Source organism: Coccinella septempunctata, chromosome 2, assembly GCF_907165205.1.
Source record: "Coccinella septempunctata chromosome 2, icCocSept1.1, whole genome shotgun sequence".
Taxonomy (NCBI): domain Eukaryota; kingdom Metazoa; phylum Arthropoda; class Insecta; order Coleoptera; family Coccinellidae; genus Coccinella; species Coccinella septempunctata.
In genome coordinates, this window is record NC_058190.1 from 23,610,971 (window position 1) to 23,630,006 (window position 19,036).

The 19,036-nt window shown below is 35.2% G+C and overlaps 1 protein-coding gene across 2 annotated transcripts in view; it reads right to left on the reverse strand.

Annotated features, from left to right (window-relative positions):
* The window catches only part of LOC123308728 (S phase cyclin A-associated protein in the endoplasmic reticulum), a 140,526-nt gene that overhangs the window by 105,467 nt on the left and 16,023 nt on the right, over positions 1–19,036 (reverse strand). The window contains exons 5-11 of one of the 2 annotated variants that reach the window (XM_044891518.1): positions 17,189–17,603; positions 16,722–16,983; positions 16,397–16,624; positions 11,289–11,809; positions 5,986–6,118; positions 1,054–1,107; positions 93–220 (exon numbers count right to left, since the gene is read on the reverse strand). In XM_044891518.1, coding sequence (XP_044747453.1) covers positions 93–220; positions 1,054–1,107; positions 5,986–6,118; positions 11,289–11,809; positions 16,397–16,624; positions 16,722–16,983; positions 17,189–17,603 — 1,741 coding nt within the window. The remainder of the gene's footprint in view (positions 1–92; positions 221–1,053; positions 1,108–5,985; positions 6,119–11,288; positions 11,810–16,396; positions 16,625–16,721; positions 16,984–17,188; positions 17,604–19,036) is intronic. The other variant, XM_044891519.1, reaches the window with a different exon arrangement.

Consider the following 19,036-nt stretch of genomic DNA (forward strand, 5'->3'; position numbering starts at 1 on the left):
ACTTTTAACATTAACAATAGGCAGTACTTAAACCATTAAATAAGTAATTTCAGTTTAGACACTTAGGGCATGTTTTGAATAAAAAATCTTACCTTACTACATCTTGGACCCTGTTCGCTGGAGCATTTTTCGAAACATTTATCAAAATATCGGCCAGCAGATTCATCAGAGATGTTGACAATGGTTCACTGGGTAAAGATTCCTCGTAGTTCTCGACATTCTATAAAAAATTGATTTTATATTATGTTTGAATTACTCAGAGATGTTGAACATTCATTTTAAAAGCAGTTCTGAACAAAATGGCGGTATATTAGTAATCACCTGTACATCAATGACTTTTTTCTGTTAATGATTAAGCATTAGCGTGCGGTGATTTTTTCAAACGGACAGTCTGTTACTCTCATAAAGTCTTCAATATATAGGTGCTAGATCTTCGTACTGGTTGAAGCATACAGGTTCGTCAAAAATGGTCTAGAGGTAGCAAAACAATGAGTGGAGCAAAGATGTATGAACAAAACCGGCCGCAAAATAAAGAGAACGAGTATTTTTCCTCTATTTCCACTTCTTTACTACCATTTCTTCTGAACGAATAAGGTGACTGAAAATGAGATATTCTCCCTTCTATGAGTGCAAGTGAGCGCCGGAGCGGTGGATATTGTTTTAGAATGCTTTCTTTGTTTAACTGATGCGATTTGCCTTTAACTCTCCTCTCTTTTCCTCTCCTGTGATGTTTCTTATCCCTATATCATGCTTTACCAGACCTGTATAATAGTAATGTGCAGTAATTACACAGATATGGACATTAACCCTGAAACACATTTTAGTTTACAAGCGAGCGAGCGAGAGAGGCACAAAATATTTCGATTATTTTGGGTCAAGTAAGATGTTGTTCTTTCAAGTTCATTGGAATTATTAAAGTCGAAAATAATACATTTTTGTTTCTCCAGGAGGTGATGCTGTTATTGTAAGACGTGACGAGAGTAACAATTCTGTCAAAAAATGCACCTGTGCACGCTAAGTCTTGAAGGCATGTAAGCCACAACAAACAACTACCTTTCCACATTTTTTCAGTCGAAGATAGAAGACGTCATGTGCATCCAACCAAAGCTGTATAAGTGGAAAATATGTTTAGATTTTACAGATTTATAAAATGAGCAAACTAATCTGGTCCTCCTTAGAATAATGTGGACACTGTAAGCCTAGTTGCACACACACACCGAGTTAAGACGGCCCGGAATAAAATCGGCCGATATTTTATCGGTAGCAGTTGCTAGCACACTAACCGGATTTTTACCGTCCAAACAATCAACTAAAGTCGACTGAAATGGTCGGTAAAAAACATTGAACTCAAGAAGGAGTTCTTTGGTATACAATCGGTGCTTGTACAAGCGTCTACTTAGTCACGTACGCCACTACATCCCGGTATTGCCGGTATTTGACGGTTTCTCACCGGCATTTTACCGTCACCGATCAGTAGTCGGCGTATGTGCAAGGTCCCGTTCCCACACGTGGTTCACTATTGAAATTTGGACGACAGATATAAAATCGGCCGTCCAAAATCGGTGTGTGTGCAACTAGGCTTAGTCAGCATTTTTGCATTGAAAGTAATAAGGAATCCAGATTCACTCAGGATATCCGAAGCACCAGGGAAAACGTTCGAGTAATAATTATAATCACAACAATAATATCATTCATACTTCATTCATTTAAACATTCATTACACAAATATATTACAATATTTTGTTCGCCTTGCTTTTGATTGTACTGATGCGCATTGCAAGAATCAGCAGTGCGTGTTGACAGCAATCCCCTTTAAGACACTATATATATTAATGGGCTATAATATCTTTGGAACCATCGAGCATTAATTAAAATTCCTTGAAAATTATCAAACTGTCCCTAGCAATTTTTTCATGAAACGCAAAATTTCTGAGGAAAAATTCAACAATGCGATTGTAGGAATTCCGAGATTCGTATGGAATGCTAAATTCTCAAAAAACAATAATGATAATACCTAGTTATATATTTATTGATCGCTTAAGACATTTACAATGTAGTATAGGACAAGTTAAATGAAAGATAGAAAAATTAATTTTCTGGAATTTATTCTACGATGAGATTCATCGAATGTCCTGTATGTAGTAACTTTTCGCATTCGTTCAGCAAAAAATAAAATACTATTTCAATTTCACTTTCGGCATCTTTGTAATATTACATAATTTATATTAGTTGTGGCAACGTGTTATGGCATTAATGTCATTTCATGACTGCCAACACTACTTCGTTCTAGTTACAAAAACTTGAGAAAATAATTTCGTGGCAAACCAAGTGCTAAAATGAAAGTGGAGTATAGTTTGAAATGAGCCGTAAGCCATCTCACGCACTCATAACGCACATACTGAAGCTTAAAAAAAAACTGATTAATTGAATAAAAATCAAATTACATAGTTGTATTTGCAGAACAAGCAAGGCCAGAAAGGTGAGAACTTCAGGAATGATTATAATTTTTCGAAGGATTTATTCCTTTTCTTGGATTCTTGGTTAAGCAAGTTTTGCTGTATCATGTTGAACCTTCTCATTCAGGGCAATTATCCATTTCTACAACACAATCATAAAAATGTAGTATAAAATGGAAGGAATGACCCTTTGTGTCGAGTATGCAAATATTGTATCCACAATAACCAAAGTTGGGTCTATGCCGACAGATATATATATCCAAGCATGAACGAAATCAATCGGAAGTCCCTTCGTAACGAGTCCAGCCACTAACCTCCGAACCGATGACAGAAGACAAATCGAAATTTCCGTCCTGAAAAAGCCGACGATCCGATCGTTAGATAGCTGATTTAAGGTTTTATGGTCCGTAGAGAGGAAAACTAGTAGCATGGAAATCAAATTGATGTTCAGTCCATTGGGCAATTCATCCAATTCAATTCGATCTTTTTATGCATGAATTCGGGATGTCTTTCACCTTAAATCTTGTAAAGGTTCGCAATGCGTAAAAATTCATCACGTTGAAAAGCTGCAAAAGGACTGGATTTTTTTGATTGCTTTCTTTTTTGTATTGCTTTCTTTTTTGTATTGCTTTCTTTTTTGTATTGCTATTCAGAACTTCACTTTACATTGCAGTGTCATTCACAGAAACAATCAAAAATTTACACTTAGTGGCTCTGTATTCCTCCAAGAAATTTCTAACAAGATCACTTCTACATTTAAGCTTAACGACTACACTCCAAGTTTGATTAGAAGATTGGTCAACCAACACCAGCAATCTCGCCCCAAGTCAACCATTAAAAATGATAATGAAAAGTCTACCAGAATTTATTGCAGTTTTCTATACTTAAGGTCTCAGAGAAAGGATTAATACCATAGCATAGAAACATAATTGCACCTTAGCCTTTTATAATGAAAACACTCTAACAACTTCTACACTAGACTTAAAGTTCCACTTCCTATAGAAAAACAATCCAATCTTGGATATAAAATACCATGTTCAGGGTGCAATAGTTCATAAATACATAGATCAAACGAAACAGATTCTCTCTAATAGAATTAAACGCCATTTTTACTGTTGTATTTCTTTTTACTCTTTGAGGGTGCGAGATGTGTACATAAAGATTAGGTTGCACATTCTAAATAATGTTTGATGATCTAAATATAATATAGGTAGATATGTAGTGTGTTTTTGAACACGATAAATTGTGAATCATTTATCTGCAGTTAACGTAATCAATGTCGGTCAATGTGTATTAATATATTTTGGATGTTGTCGAGGATAGATATTTCAGAGTTTTTAAATTTCAATTCAATTTTCATAGCAAGTTTTGTTGATGATCGGATGATTATTTGACAATTGCATGTTTTTAATTTCAAAAAGCTCAAATGAATTAGGTATACTCCATTCACATTTATTTTAGCAGTCGGTTGGCCATGAAATAATTTTCTCAAGTTGTAACTAGAACGGAGTAAGGTTGGCACTCAAGAAATTTCGTTAATGTCATAACGCCGCTTTTACAACTAATATCAAATAATATCACAAAAATGCCAAAAGTGATTGAAAAAGAAAGAGGACAGGGGTTTCAGGAAGTGCTATTTAGAATTCAGGTCCGCTCATTCAAATAGCGAACATATTCAATGTAAGTGAATTTATATAATGTTTCATCTGAATCTAAACGACCTATATTTTGCGAATGAAGAGGATGACAAAGAATTTCCTTCTATTGGGAGAGCTAAAAAAGTGGTGATGAAATGAGAATTTCATTTTAGGATGAACGAATGCGGAATACTACAGGATTTTCGATCAGTTACTAGGTACTACAGGATTTGCGATTAATGTCATCGTAGAATGAGTTCCAAAAATTGTGTTTCCAAATTAGACGTGAACCTTGGAGGAGGTGTTAGTATCACTCATTTGCTTTCGTTTGAGCCATATTCATTGATATTCAAAAATAAACAGTTTCCGAGATATTTATTTTGAGTTCTTGCATTTTTTTTTTATTTCTCACCTTACTTCATTTTTCGTAAATTTTTTCAACGTTGACCAAGTTTAATTATAATTTTGGATTATTTTCATCAGAAAAAGATATGATACCAAAACCAAAACTATCCTGTATTAGATGTTGAAAAAGAATTAGTATGAATTAAAATTTGGTATATGAATAAAATAAAAATCAATTTCTGAGATCAATTTGCCTGCAACTTTCGAATTCCACAATTCATCTATCAAAAAATTTGAAAGTTGCAGGCAAATTGATATTAGAAATTGATTTTTCTTTTATTCATATACCAAATTTTAATTCATACTAATACAACATCTAATACAAGATAATTTTGCTTTTTTCATACGTAGATATCATTTTTTTTTCTGATGAAAATAATCCAAAATTATAATCAAACTTGGTCAACGTTGAAAAAATTTACGAAAAAAGAAGTAAGTTGAGGATTTTTTCAAAAATGTTTTGACAAGCGTAATAACCCTACATTTTTATACTATACAGAGTGGTATGTGTCAAAATAAAATGAATGTCCGAAACGTCGACAAAATTTGGTTTAATTATCTTTTCCTAGCATTTGTTCAATATAGCCACGATTTTATAAATTGAGAAAAATGTTCGAAATCTCATCGATGAAATTCGTCTAAATCATCTAAAATTTTTTTCACAATGGTCATCACAAACTTTTTCGAACCCTCCAACAATCATCGTAAAAAAGGGCTGAAATAAGGTAACAAAAAAAGCACTTTGCAAACATAAGTACTTTCAATAAACAGTCTCAATTTTCTAAACTGTTTTCACCACATCGCACCATACAACAATTTTTAAGTGATTACTTATTCAAGTAATCAGATAGTCTCGGATGTAGTGAACCATTCATTGTCCAGCCATATGTTTATGTTTTGTTTCGTTATTCCGATTCCGGAGTCATCTTCAGAGTCCCGCACTTGATGTTTTATTGAATTTTTTCGAAATTCTAAGGGTTGTAACTCAGCCATCTTGAATATTTTATACAGACAATTTTTGGTGAAAAAAAGATTGTCAGTGGATTATTCGTAAAAAAGTGCCTATAAAAGGTTTAAGCCTCAGATCTTCAAAAACAAAAAGTTATGAGAACTTTTCGAAATTGTCAAAATCTGAATTTTTGGTAATAGTTCAAAAACGAAGCATCCTAGAAAGGTACAGTTTTCATTATTATTTGTTTCTTAGAAGAAAAGCACGGAAAGAAACCATCTGCTTTGCTCTAGCTCATCTAGTTCATGAGACTCCCTCATTATACCTCGAATTTGGGACATTCTGTACAGATGATATATTGTGAAGTTGATCCATAAAATCTAGGATAGGGTAAATGTGCCAGACGAAGAGTTATTATGCAAAATAATTATGAATTAACAGTGAATAGGACACCTTGTTGAAATATCTCTAAATGAATAAAATTCTCAATTCTAAACAACATTATGAAAATGTAACATAATATTATTGGGCTGCTCACCTGTAGCGTTAAATTCAGCAGATCTATGATAGGCATTATCTTGTTGCTCATAATGACATATTTGCAATTCTTAATGCCACCTGGTGTGTTGTTGCATAGTAATTGCCATAAGTTACAGCACATCATCAGGGTTCTATAAAAGGAAGATACAGATATAAAATTAATATCAAACAAATGACAAAAGTCATGACTACAGCTATAGCTCTGTTATGTTCTGGATGTACGAAAGAACATGGACAATAAATATTTATACACATGTATGAGTTTTGAAGTAGTGTTATGTAATGTTCAAAAAAGTAATGTGGAATTAATTCATAGCATCGAATTAAATTTCGGTGGAAGTACATTTTTTCATTTTTACCTTTCACCGAATATTCTCCGTAAGGGTCCTTTCTAATTCAAACCATTGGGTTTTTACTGTCGGGTTTATCAGTACGGTTTAGTTCTTTTTCCCTAATCTATCTTATTTAAATTCGAGGTTTGGGTAAGTCAGGAGAACAGTAGGATGGCCAATTGACTTGAAGGATGGAAGGGTTGTTCATTGAAAACTATTCAGTTCAGCCCAATTGGAACTCAATGGGGATTTAATCTCAACAGAAATTTCATTATTTTTGAAAAAATTAAAATGTTTCGATAAAACACAGGACGCGCGCAACACGTTAATATAAATATAATCCACTGATACCGATACTCAGAAAAGTTCATGATAAGCGAACGTACTTTCGCCGTCGTCGTTTTGAATAAGCCATTGGTTTCACTAGACCGGCTCATAAATGGTTTTGAGCGTCTTAATCACGATTATGTGGTAAAGACGGCAAAGTGTATAGCTGTCCCCCATACAAGAGGTTTAACAAACACTTTTGAGAACATTTTTACAATATCGACGCAGTTAAATTATTAACTGTTTCGCAAAAAAACTGGCAAAAAATAATTTATGGTTTGGTAGTTTCTTTATATTTTCACAGAATTGTTATATCAATAGAGAGATATGGGTAAAGCGTATAACGCCGACGTACGCTAATAATGCAATTAATTATGCGGTAATGGAAAAACGTCTTGCGCTATCTGGCTCAGATTTTAGTCGTATGGGAGATACGAATCTACATTATTAGTGTAAGCAACAGATGATCGGTAAATTCCGAAGTTTGTTGTTGACGTAGGTTTCTAATGCTTTTTGGGTTGATTACAGTTTTTGTGGATTAGGTGCGTTTATATGGATATGCATTCACAGGAATTTTTGTTTGTGGAGTTTGATTAAACTGTATTCTAAATACCTCTTCACAGTGATGCTTTCTAATTTTAAAATTTATGGACATGGACCTATAAGTGGCCACTATAGTTGCCAAGAAAAATTGGAATTGATTCTGAAATTTAATATTGGATTTTCATCATATCTTCTGGAGGATATGTAGAGATAACGTAGAATAGTTTGTGTCCTGCCATCAAACCATAAGCCAATGTCCAATCTAGATGTTTCTTTTTTTATGAGTCTTAATGAAAAAGCTCGAATTGAACCCATTTATTTCCTATTGAAAACAAGTTGCATAGTTCATAATCATCAATATGAGATTGAAATAAGTACTCAGAATTGAACAATATATGGAAATTTTCATTTCTATTTGACTCTTCCTTTCATGCGACCCACTAGTTGAAGATATACACTTTTACCTATTAGATTATTCTTGAGAAACATATTTCGTCTCTTCTATTACTATTCTCTTGAAAAAAAATCCGAATCAGTTCTACTCAATGTAAATTTAGAGCAGTGAACTCTAAAAAAACTGGAAGGGCCTCTTATGTACTGAAATATGACGAAAAGTATGTCCCATTGAAAGGGAAGATGTACGGCAACCCATCTCTTTCTAATGGTTCGGCAACCAATCGAACAACCGCATCAGAACTCGGACAAAGCAGTCGTATCACTTGAACGCCCCCGGTGTTTTTGTTTAACCCAATGTAATAACCCAACTGACAGTGCGCAGAGAGATATATTGCTCTACATTTTCCCTTTCAGTCTTCCTCAGTTTGCATTGAGATGCCGTTCCAGTTCTTTTAGAGTTCAGTGATTTAAAGGCTCCTGTTACGAAACATAACCTATTTCTCTCCAAACAAATGGCAAAGTAGAAGTGCGAAGGCAAGAAAACAACGTTAATTACAATAACCTGCTACGTTATCCATCGGTAAATTACGGGATGCGGTAACGTAAATACCGTCCGTTATTCTGAAAACGGAAATACGCATGCGTCGTTAATAACGTTTGACGTTATTACCGCATGACGTTAAAGATCTTTTCATATCTCTCTAAAACATTTAATAGGCACCTCGCACTAGTAGACATCTACATCGCACAAAAACGCCATCTAGAATTTTGCAAGAAAGTTCAATAAGTATTGAAGAATATGGTTTCCAAATAGAGGGTGCTTTTTTTCCAGGGGTATACAAATTCAAAATGAAATGAAACACCTAAAAATTTCATTATCATGGTATTCGTTTTATTCAAATAAATGTTCTTATTCTTTTAGACCTTAAAAATGATTTCGGTCATATGGAAGCCATGGCTGAAGCTAAATTGATGGTGTCGCGCGCTGTGTGGCATATTGCACCATCTTGTTGAAACCACAGCTCTGCCACATCCATACCATTCAACTTGGGAACAAAAAAGTCGGCAATCATAGCTCTACAAAAGCGCCCTCCATAACGGAAACATTCTGGTCGGTATCATTTTAAAAAAAATATGGACCAATAATTCCACCTGCCCATAAAGCGCACCAAACAGTGGCTTTTAATGGATGTGAGAGCGTCTCAATAAAGGTTCTGGGTCATCTTTACTCCAATTTCGGCAATTTTGTTTATTTACATAGCCTTTTGACCCAAAATGAGCATCACCGCTAAACAAAATGTTGCATTGAAAAAGCTGAATATTGTTTTCGGCCTATTCACTGAACGCATAATGGTCGTGCGGTTGAAGCTCTTGCACAAGTTGGATCTTGTAAGCTCGAAGTCCAAGATCTTTCCTCAAAATCTTAAACAAAGTGGATGGGCACGGCTCTAAATCTGTGCACGATGGCAAATCGAGAATCGACTGATTTGGGTGGTCTTCAACACTATACGCTTCACAGCAGCAATAACTTTTTCTGTGCGCACAGTACGACGTCTTTGTGAATGCGTATTGTCAACTAGAGTGTGCCTGGTACGAGAACGATCCATTATTTTCCGAAGAACTTGCTCGGATGGACGATTATGTCGACCGTGAAATGGATGTAGGGCACGGTAAGATTGGGAACTGAACAATGGTTTTCAAAATAAATTTGCACAATTTGCAAGCGTTGTTCTGAAATTTGCATTGTATAATGGCAAAACGTACTGATCACAAATATACCACCGACTCCCAAATTAACAATCACTAGAAACAGTGTTGGCAATTTAAAAACCAAATCTCTAAAAAAACACCCTTTACTTATCAATTTGAATACTTGACTTCACTAAAAGAGACACTAGGCATAACATTATTTCATTTGTTTTTGACATTCTCTAGATTAATCAAACTATTCGTCGAAAGTCACGTTGACTGTCCCCATTCTAATTTTTTTTTCACCCCCCACGTCCAACACATTTATCCAAAGAGAAGGGTTACTTTTGAGTGATAAAATATATATTCTATGAAAAATTAATTCTGCAGCCATTTAAGGAAGTTTTCTTGTTCAAAATCTTCAAGTCCAATGGAAGGCTTGATGCTGACGTTTCTTGAATCACGTATGATTAATTATGATTGAGGCTATCAATACATATTTCTACAAGACGTTAAGCCCATATGAACCGACCAAACTGCAGCGTTCATGAAAAGTAACCATATTTATCTTGAACGTCAAATGAATCAATGAATCACATACGACTCATGGACTCCTGGCGAAAATTTTTATGTATCATATGTGACTCATGGGACAGTCAACGTGTTAAGGATATTGATGTTTTTCGCATCATATATACCTAAATATTTTTCAGTTATATAAACTGAACAAATATTTTAACACTTCAACAGTAGATTCTTGAAGTCAAAAGAAACACTTTTTTCCTTTACCATTTTTTTCCGAATCGGCTCAATGTCAATTGAGAAACTGCAAGAAGATTTTTCAAAAATTCTTTTGATGAAGGAATCGGATATAGGCTCCGAAACGTTACGGAGTTACCATTTTAAAGTTCCATCTTTCGTTCATTGTTATTTCAATTTTTTACTTGATTTTGTTTCAGAGAGTGGGAGCCAGTTTTCAGAAGATACAGGTGATTACTACTAGAGAAAACAGGATATTCCAAAATTCCCTGTTCCTATCACCAAGAGGTTTCACTTTGCCGATTTACTAGGGAAGATCGAATACATGGAATTTTAACCTTGAAGTGGGGAGACCCTACGCGCCAGCAATACTGCGCTCAGATTCACTAAAGTCAAACCTGGGCGACCAATCAGATTGGGACTTACGAACAGAACGAAAATCTGCTTTCGTTTTCGTCCCTTCCGGCCGAAATGATGAGTGACACCTTTTGTTGATACTCTTTGATCTAATCGAGCACACCTGAGACCAATTACAAAAACCACCTAAAGAGACTGTGGTCTATACCACAGTCAGAAATGCTTCAACAGCTTCGAAATCTTTTGCCACAACATTAGCAAAAGATGAGCAGATGGGGGACATATGCTACAATAACCAATTATTGTATCTAGCAAAAGGAGCTCATAATTTGAATTGAGGGTAAAGAGAACTAAACATTTTAGAAATTTGGACTTAGGCCCAGTACTTCCACTTTCGAATAAATTTTGACTATATGGAGAACGCAGATCTGTTTACTACTTTTCACTGATTAGTGTATCTTGAACAGGTTTTTTTTATCTCTCGATCCCATACTAGAAGACATACTATAAGTTGGACTAATCAATGAGATCAACTCTGGTTTTCGAAAATGTTACTTTTAAAATTTCATAAAATATTTCCTGGTTGCAGATGATCATTATTATTGAAAATTGGCTGACAAAATACACGCTTACGGCAGTTTTAAATAAGTTATATATCCATCGTTTCAGTTGACGACGATAGACAGAATAACATTATAAAATCTATATACAGATCATAGAAACAAAATCAGATGGTCTTTCTGTCTTCAGTAACTGAAATGATAGATATAGTTTAATCGAAATCTACCGTTTGTGTAGTTAGCTTGGAATTCGGTAAAGTATAACTCTTATAATGAAGACATCCGATAGCACAAGAAAATCGATAATCAATGGTCAATGGTTATAATAAAAAACTTACTTAGATGAAAGGGAAGTATTTGTATCTTGGCCTAAAGTCAACAATTTTGCCAAAACTCCGAATCCATCTCCGGACTGGAAGACCAAGAAATCACTCTGAGTGCCTTTTGTCACCATTCTATTGATTTCATGAAGTATCCTGATCAAATTAGCGACATTTGCAGGCGACAGTCCCTGACTTGCTTGATTGATGATGCTTCCAAGAGCAGTGATATTTCTCAGAAGACTTCTCTTATTGGCACAATCTACATTTTCAAATGTAAATGTTGATTCGAATTCAGCTCCTTTCAGAGTCATCCTTTGTCTTATTTTTTTGCACCGTTTACGGTAAGCTTTGGCACGTTCCTTTGCAGCAATAACTGCAGGGTCCTCTTTTCCAGCTGGAGCATCAACTATTTGTCTAAGATTAAATTGTTCCAGCTCATTTGCTGTTAAGACGGTGTTGCCAGAGTTTGCTTGTTTGATAGCTTCTTGATGACTTCGGCCTCTCAAATGGCTCATCAGATATACCTCCGATTTTATCTGTAAAATTAAATACGACCATATTATTTTCACTGAAAAAGGACTTTAAGTGCAAATTTTTTCCTTAGTTTTAATTTCATATGTCATTTCATGAAAAGTTTCACGACTGGGAAGCAAGTTCCGTATCCGTTTACTTCAAGCAACAAACTTCATCCATACCGAAAGAGCTTTATTTCTAATTTAAATTCAATGCACTAATATTCCGATACGAGTCGGAAAGTGAGCCAGGAAATGAAGAGTTTGTGTAGTTATAGTATTAGAAGAGGATTTCTCGAATAATCTCGACTATTAAGACAATGTCCTAACCGCGAGTCATAGCTGCGTGAACAGCAGCCGGCATTATAGCAATTTGGTGAAAAAACATGCACTGTTTTCGCCTAAGCCTAAGGGTACAACCGGAGTGGAAACTGGTAATCTTCTTTCTTCAGCGCTATTAAGCTTTTTTATATTATAAGAAAGTAGTTTCCCCCGGTTGAAGGTTGTCGGCGCAGGCACACTTTGGTGAGAGAAAATACAGCTTATAGACGTAGGCCACCGACTGTGTTTCTACACCTAGGCTATATCCATGCTGAATCTGGGATAAGAGTGAAACGGTACTCTCATGAGATGTTTATAGATACATAAACACAAGGTGATTCTGAAATAGGCGGTATAGAGCAATCTATACTTCATTGGAGTGTCTCTCTGTAACAAACAGTACGAATATCTGACATTTTTTGAATTTTTGGGTTATTTGCCCGTTATCTAAGTCTAATCAAATCTGTTTGTCCGGGGTAATTTCGGGATTTGCACACCCGATTCTGCACACCTCGAGTCTCTTGAAAAGAGGACTCTCTAGGAAAGGCTACATTTGACTTTTCAACTGCCCACCATGCCGGCGCCATCTTGTGAAAAGTAAGTTGAGTGAAAAAATTCGTCCTGCGAAGCAGACGCGCGCAGCTTGTAAAAAATATGTCGAAAAAAATAAAATTTTCGCTGTAGTGACACTAGCAAGAAAAAAAGACTCCCCAAGGAGGCCTCGCAAAAATGCTTTTGATCTATTATACAAGCTGTCCCAAGATTGATGGAAATAAATTCGAATATAGGGTTCAGTACCTCAAAATGAGAAAAAAAGTTTCTATTGAGGTATGTCTGGAAACGCTTCGTCGAAGAGTTACGTTACCCCTTTTTCTGGAATCGTTATTGCCTTTTCACTGTGTCCGCTAAAGAATAATTGAAAAATCTTCGGCATAATTTGTGCACAAAACAGTAAGCACAACGATCCAAAGCATCGAGAAAAGATCATGGCAGTATTTGGTTGTTCGAACAGAACAAAACACATATTTTGTTTTTTACGGAAATATTATCATTTTTATGATGAAATTTCAGGAAAAAAGTTTTCGAATAAAATTTTCTTTTAATGCTCAATTTTCAGTAATAATACTCGAAGGCAGTGAAAATTTGTGGTATAGAATCAAAATGAATTGTCGGTTGCTCTAGCTATGAGAGGTGAGTAGGAAAATTTGTTTCAGATGCATCTCTACTCAAAAAATACTTCTGCAAAATTTCATTAGTTCATCTTGGCCCTACTTTGAGAAATTTGAATAATTTTATAAACAAGTCTTCATCTTTGAGACTACGTAACTCTTCAACGAACGAACATTCGTCTTCTAAAACCAAATTTATTTCCATTAATCCTGGGATATCCTGTATATTTTTTGATCATAACAATCTAAAAAATCTGTAAGTGAAAACAGTTAAGCAGATGACACTCAAATTTTACGCGAAGCTTCATTTTAGGAACAAGTAATAGTTATCAACCCTATTGAATTTGTTTTTTCGTAAATTTGGGGAAAATCGTTTTCTCCTCAGGAAGCCAAGCACCATTGGTCAGGTTCAAAACATCGAGGGGTTGCCTTCCTAGTTACGCAAAAGCTCCTACTCAACGTCAGTATTTTAGACATTGTTTTTTTGTTGTATATTATAGAAAACGTAAACGCATTGTCGTCGTATATTTAGGAGAGGCGTCAACATGCAACTCTTTAGACTATTAATACTATGCATTTATATGGATCTGCTTCTACTGTACACCTCGCTGCGTACCAGCGCTTACTGAATTAATTTATTAGCGATTAAGAATTATGTTGTTACTTGAACTACCAGAACATGTTGCAGAAGTTAAGATATTCAACCTATGTCTTCGATTACATTCATATATCAAAATGTTCTCTATCCACACTCCGGGGTGATTTTATTCAATAAATATCCGATAATAGAAAGGACTATAAAATTGTTACTTCTTCTCAATTAGGCGTTGGATGATACTGATTGTACAATTTTTCACGATAATTCTTCTGAATGTCGTTCAATGATTGGCAATGAAATGCTAAATATTCATCAATTAAATCTGCAAAAACATACCCGTTTTTTCGTCATCCTCGATAATTATAAAAAATCAGCTGAGCAAAATCTGAAGTGACAATATGATGACAAGCTGAAATTATTCTCGACAGGTTATTCAATTGAAAGCCATCCGGTGACCAATATTAATTATTGAATTATGAATTCTATGCTTAACTGTCAAAATTACAGTGGTGAAACAGGTGAGAACATACTGAATATTTTGAACTCACTAAAATATTTCTAAAAGATTCAAATTTAGTTTCATCAATGGAATTCGCTATTTTAACAAATTCTATTGGTGGAACTGAGTACACATTTTGAACGAATTAACTGCAACTAGTTTTATTAGTGGAATTCGCTATATGTAGACCCAAGATTGAAATGCGTACGTTTTGAAAAGGATAATCTTTTATTCAAATATTGAATTTGGTAGATCCAAAATAACGGAAAAAGTTTGGCAATTATCATTCGATTTCGACCGAAATCTCAAATATTAAATAGTTGTGGCGGCGGATAATTCATGAAAACCCATTGTGAAGATATTGTTTATATGAGGGACCTGAACTCAAATTTATAACCTGAAAATGGTAGATATGGTACCATGCTCTACTTAAGATGCTACAAAGCAAAACTCCTTCGACCTGCTATTTCTTTACAAATCTATTCCCACAAACGCGATCCTTTATGAAGTTTCCGGTCCAGCGATCAATTGACCGAAAGAATTTTCACGATATTGGTTACTATTCACAATATCATTTTAGGTAGAAACGCAGCATCTGAGGGCTATGGCATCTTCTGTGACTCTCTGTGAGTCTGCTGACTCACATGAGCTGGTAATGTAGATTGTAATTCTGTGATATTTTGGACGAATGGCTGATGACAGCAGCCTTTCTTTTTTATTTACTATGTTTTCAATATTATTCTCCAAACCAGTATAGCCCAGAGCAGTCACCATCTCTACTGAGGCTACTAGGGGTGATGCGTTACCGAGAAAGCAAGATGAGGAATAACTGCACAACCTTCATTCACGTTTTGAACACTATCTGCAATTGATTTCAAACTAATTTGGAATACCCAGCCATTGATCTGCCAGCTCGATGGATCAAGGGAATCAACAAAACAAAAACAGAATTATTTTCTCGGCTTTTAGGTACTGATTGTTCATTTTTTACAATTTACATCCCTTTTAAAATGTATATGTAGATATTTTTTCATATCATGAGCTGTTTTTTTTTTGACAAGGTATTTATCTGTTCTGATTGCTTCATATCCCATGGAGCTCTGTACAAGAAGTTGGAATAGTAGCAATCAGAGGGACGCTTTGGGGTGAATACGAGAATATGTAGTTTCCTGCAGATTATATCGCTCTATAGATTTGTTGCGCATATGTCGGATAGTGAAAGGTTGGAGGCATGTTCGAGTTCGATATTGGAGTTCCGCAGGGATGCATTATTGGACCTTTATTTATTATTCGTTATTTTTCTTTTACGATATCGGCAATGAATTGAAATCACAAGTAACACTTTGAGCGGATGACTCGTCCTTTATTTTCGGGGGACAGACGCGTATTGTAGAAGAAGCGTGCAATAGTGAAAGGCTAATGTATTGGTTCAGCTGGTATCAACTGCATCTGAATTTAACAAAAACGAACTTTATGATAATGATAATGCGGTTCAGGAGTAGTCTATCGCGATACGCATGAAGGTGATCTGTTTAAATAAGGTGCAGAATTGTTATTGCACAGAAACGACCAATCAGGGTCCAGATGGAGGTATTAAATCGGAAATCTAGTAGAAACTTGTTTAGTCTTTTTAGTGTTGAGTATCCCTATGCTTACCAGTATCTTCATAATGAAATGTTGCTTATATGTTCTCAAGAATAAAGCTTATTTTCAATAAATGGCAGAAATCATGGTTTCCGGACGAGGCATAGAGACGAACTACACATAGACTGGAAAAGTCTATTCTTGTTATGAGTCCGAATATTTTCAACCGGCTGCTCTGTGAGTTACGTCTGCTCGACAACCTTCTGATTTTTAGGCGCAATACACATATTTAAATAAAGTTCCGAATATTCAAAGCGTAATGATAAACTATAGTTCCATCTAACTGTTGGATAGATTATTTACAACAGAATTTCTTTTTTCAACGAAACAAAGTTCCTTCAAGAACATCTTAATGAATATAAAAATACTAAAAAACTTACCAAAACGTTACAAACTGTGCATAATTTCTGAGTTGGATAAGGTGTTATATTAGGTGCTTGATTATCCTCCACGTGACACCTGTGAATAGATAATTCCAATGCTTTCTGTCTGATCTGCTCCATATTCTCCTCATGTCTTCTCTTAGAGTCTTCCTGTTTTTGCTCAATGCGTTTTTGTAGCTCTTGCGTCGATGCTAACTGTTGTGCATGTAAGGCAGATAATCTCTCCTGCAATAGCGTTACGAAACAAATTAATTTTAATGTACCATTGAACTCTAGTGTCAACAGAAACTAAACGAATATTGCAGCTATACATATAATTTACCTCCCTATCTCTGGCCTTTTCTCTTGCTAATTCCTGTCTTTCTCTCTCCCTTTGTTGTTGTTGCTGACCAATCCTCATGTCTCTCTGTCGTCTTTCATCTTGTAACCTATTCAGTCTTTCATTTCTCTGTCTCTCGAGTGCTTTCCTCCTTTCTTCTACAGCTGCCTCTTTAGCTGCTTTTTCTTCCTGCCTTTTTTTTCTATCTTCTTGTATTCCTTGAATCCTACCCCTCTGTTCGCGGCAGGATTGAAGAAAATCATGCCTGGAAAGTAATGAGTTGTTTATTACCATATGAGCATTCAGAATATCCTCAGAAGTAGTCAAGTATGTTAAAGACAAGCCTTCGAAATTATTCAAAAAATCATGATATAAGGAGATACAATGAAAACCTTCTTTTCAATAGTCTGAAAGCTACCTTGTCATTAACCTTTTGAAAAAAATAATACTAAGCATTCATGAAGATTTACCTTTTATTTTGAGCTTCTAATTCATTAATGAATGCAATTTCTTTCAGTTTTTCTTCTTCGTCATGTGCCTTTTTAATGATACCTTTAATGTGTTTCTTCCTATTTTGTGCAGCTTTTTGAAGTCTGAATTCCATCCTTCTTCTCTTTTCCTCAATCAACTGTAATTTCGCAGCTTTAACATCCTCTACTCTAGCCCAGAGAGCTTGCAATTTTTGAGATTTTTCTTGTTGCAGATCTTGTCTCCTCTGCTGAGCTCTGGCTTGTTTGGCCTGATATTTTCGTAGTGTCTCTTGAAGGCTTCTTTTCCGTGAAGGATTAGAAAGCTTCTCGTGGAGTTCATGAGCTCGTCCAGGATACCTGGCGTTCAAAGCTTCAAGTGCTGCTAAAGTATCTATGCGATCACTCCATGACATTTCTGAAATATTTTCAGTAAAACAGAGAATAGAGACTATATGTATAAATGGGCTCCAACAGAGCCGTGATTATATCCAGTAGGATGAATTTCAGAGAATCTTTTCCAACAGAGCAACTGTCAACGTCGAATCAGCTCCGTACCAATTGAAAAATAACCAAAAAATATCAAATCCAGTAAGGGAATTCGATCAGCGAACAGATGGCAATCTGATTGATGGCAACTGAATATATAGAAATCGATTAACATATTTCACCAGTTTATGTTGCGATTCTTAAGATAGGTAATTAAGATAGCTTCACCCAATTTTGTCTACATCCTACATCTTTGACCGTCATACAACCGCCAAACTTAAATCATTGGAAATGAAAAGCAGTGGTGCTTCCAAAAATTTATTGAGCTTAAAACTTTGAAATTAGTCAAACTAACGGCCAGTTTCATAATCAAACTGATTACGAAACTAGACTTCAAAGTCCCTAATATAAAAGCTTCCTTTTGTCCTACTAAAAAAGACACGGTCAGTAACATAAGCATAATAAAGTCCCTTTAATTTCAAATCTTGCTTTAATCCTAGTAAAACTGACACTAGAGGAAGCTTCAAGCTTCTAGGGACTTTAAATTTGATTATGAAACTGGCCATTAGTTCGGTTATGAAACTGGCTGTTAGTGCTAAATCTATTGATAAAAACTAACCCAACGTAAAAGTAATCTAAGTAATAAAATCTATGTATTTCTTTGAGCTATTCTGAAATTAGGAAATCTATTAGAGACGTATCGAGTTTTCCTTAGAGGACAAACTCTCAAATTGCGGGTTTCATATAGGTACTGGCTACATCACGATGTTTTGGCAAAAATAAGACTTCCTCTTGAATAACCTGAAATGAAATTCGTTCGAAACACCTGACGAGCAAGGAATATATAAGAAAGGTTAATTTGAAAAATCTCGAAAACGGCTGGATCGATTTCGCCGAAAATGTATAAGCTCAGGCTTCAGCTGAGCACCAACGTGTAAAATTTCGCATCGATAGAAAAAAATTCCGAATTGTAGTGTGCCCATAACAATTTCTTTTAAAAATTTGCATAACTCAAAAATCATTGTTCCGATATCCATAAAAATCAATATGCTTTTAACAGCCTGTATCCGCAAAATCGTCCAGAAATTGAGCTCGATAGCTTCAAAATTTCATTGTCACTAAGACGACCTTGATTCAAAATCCGTAAAAAAATTCTGCCTGTCTACGGTGTTAGGAATCTTATTGATTTTTTATGTCGGAATCAAATTTTTCGAAAAATTGGTCCTGAATGTTATTTTCATGATGCAGCCACTCCGTATAAAAAGCCATAATTGAACTGAAAACAATTAATATAATTTTTTCAAAAATGAGCATTCAAAGCACGACACGTGTTTCGCTATCCCAACAGCATCTTCAGGTGAG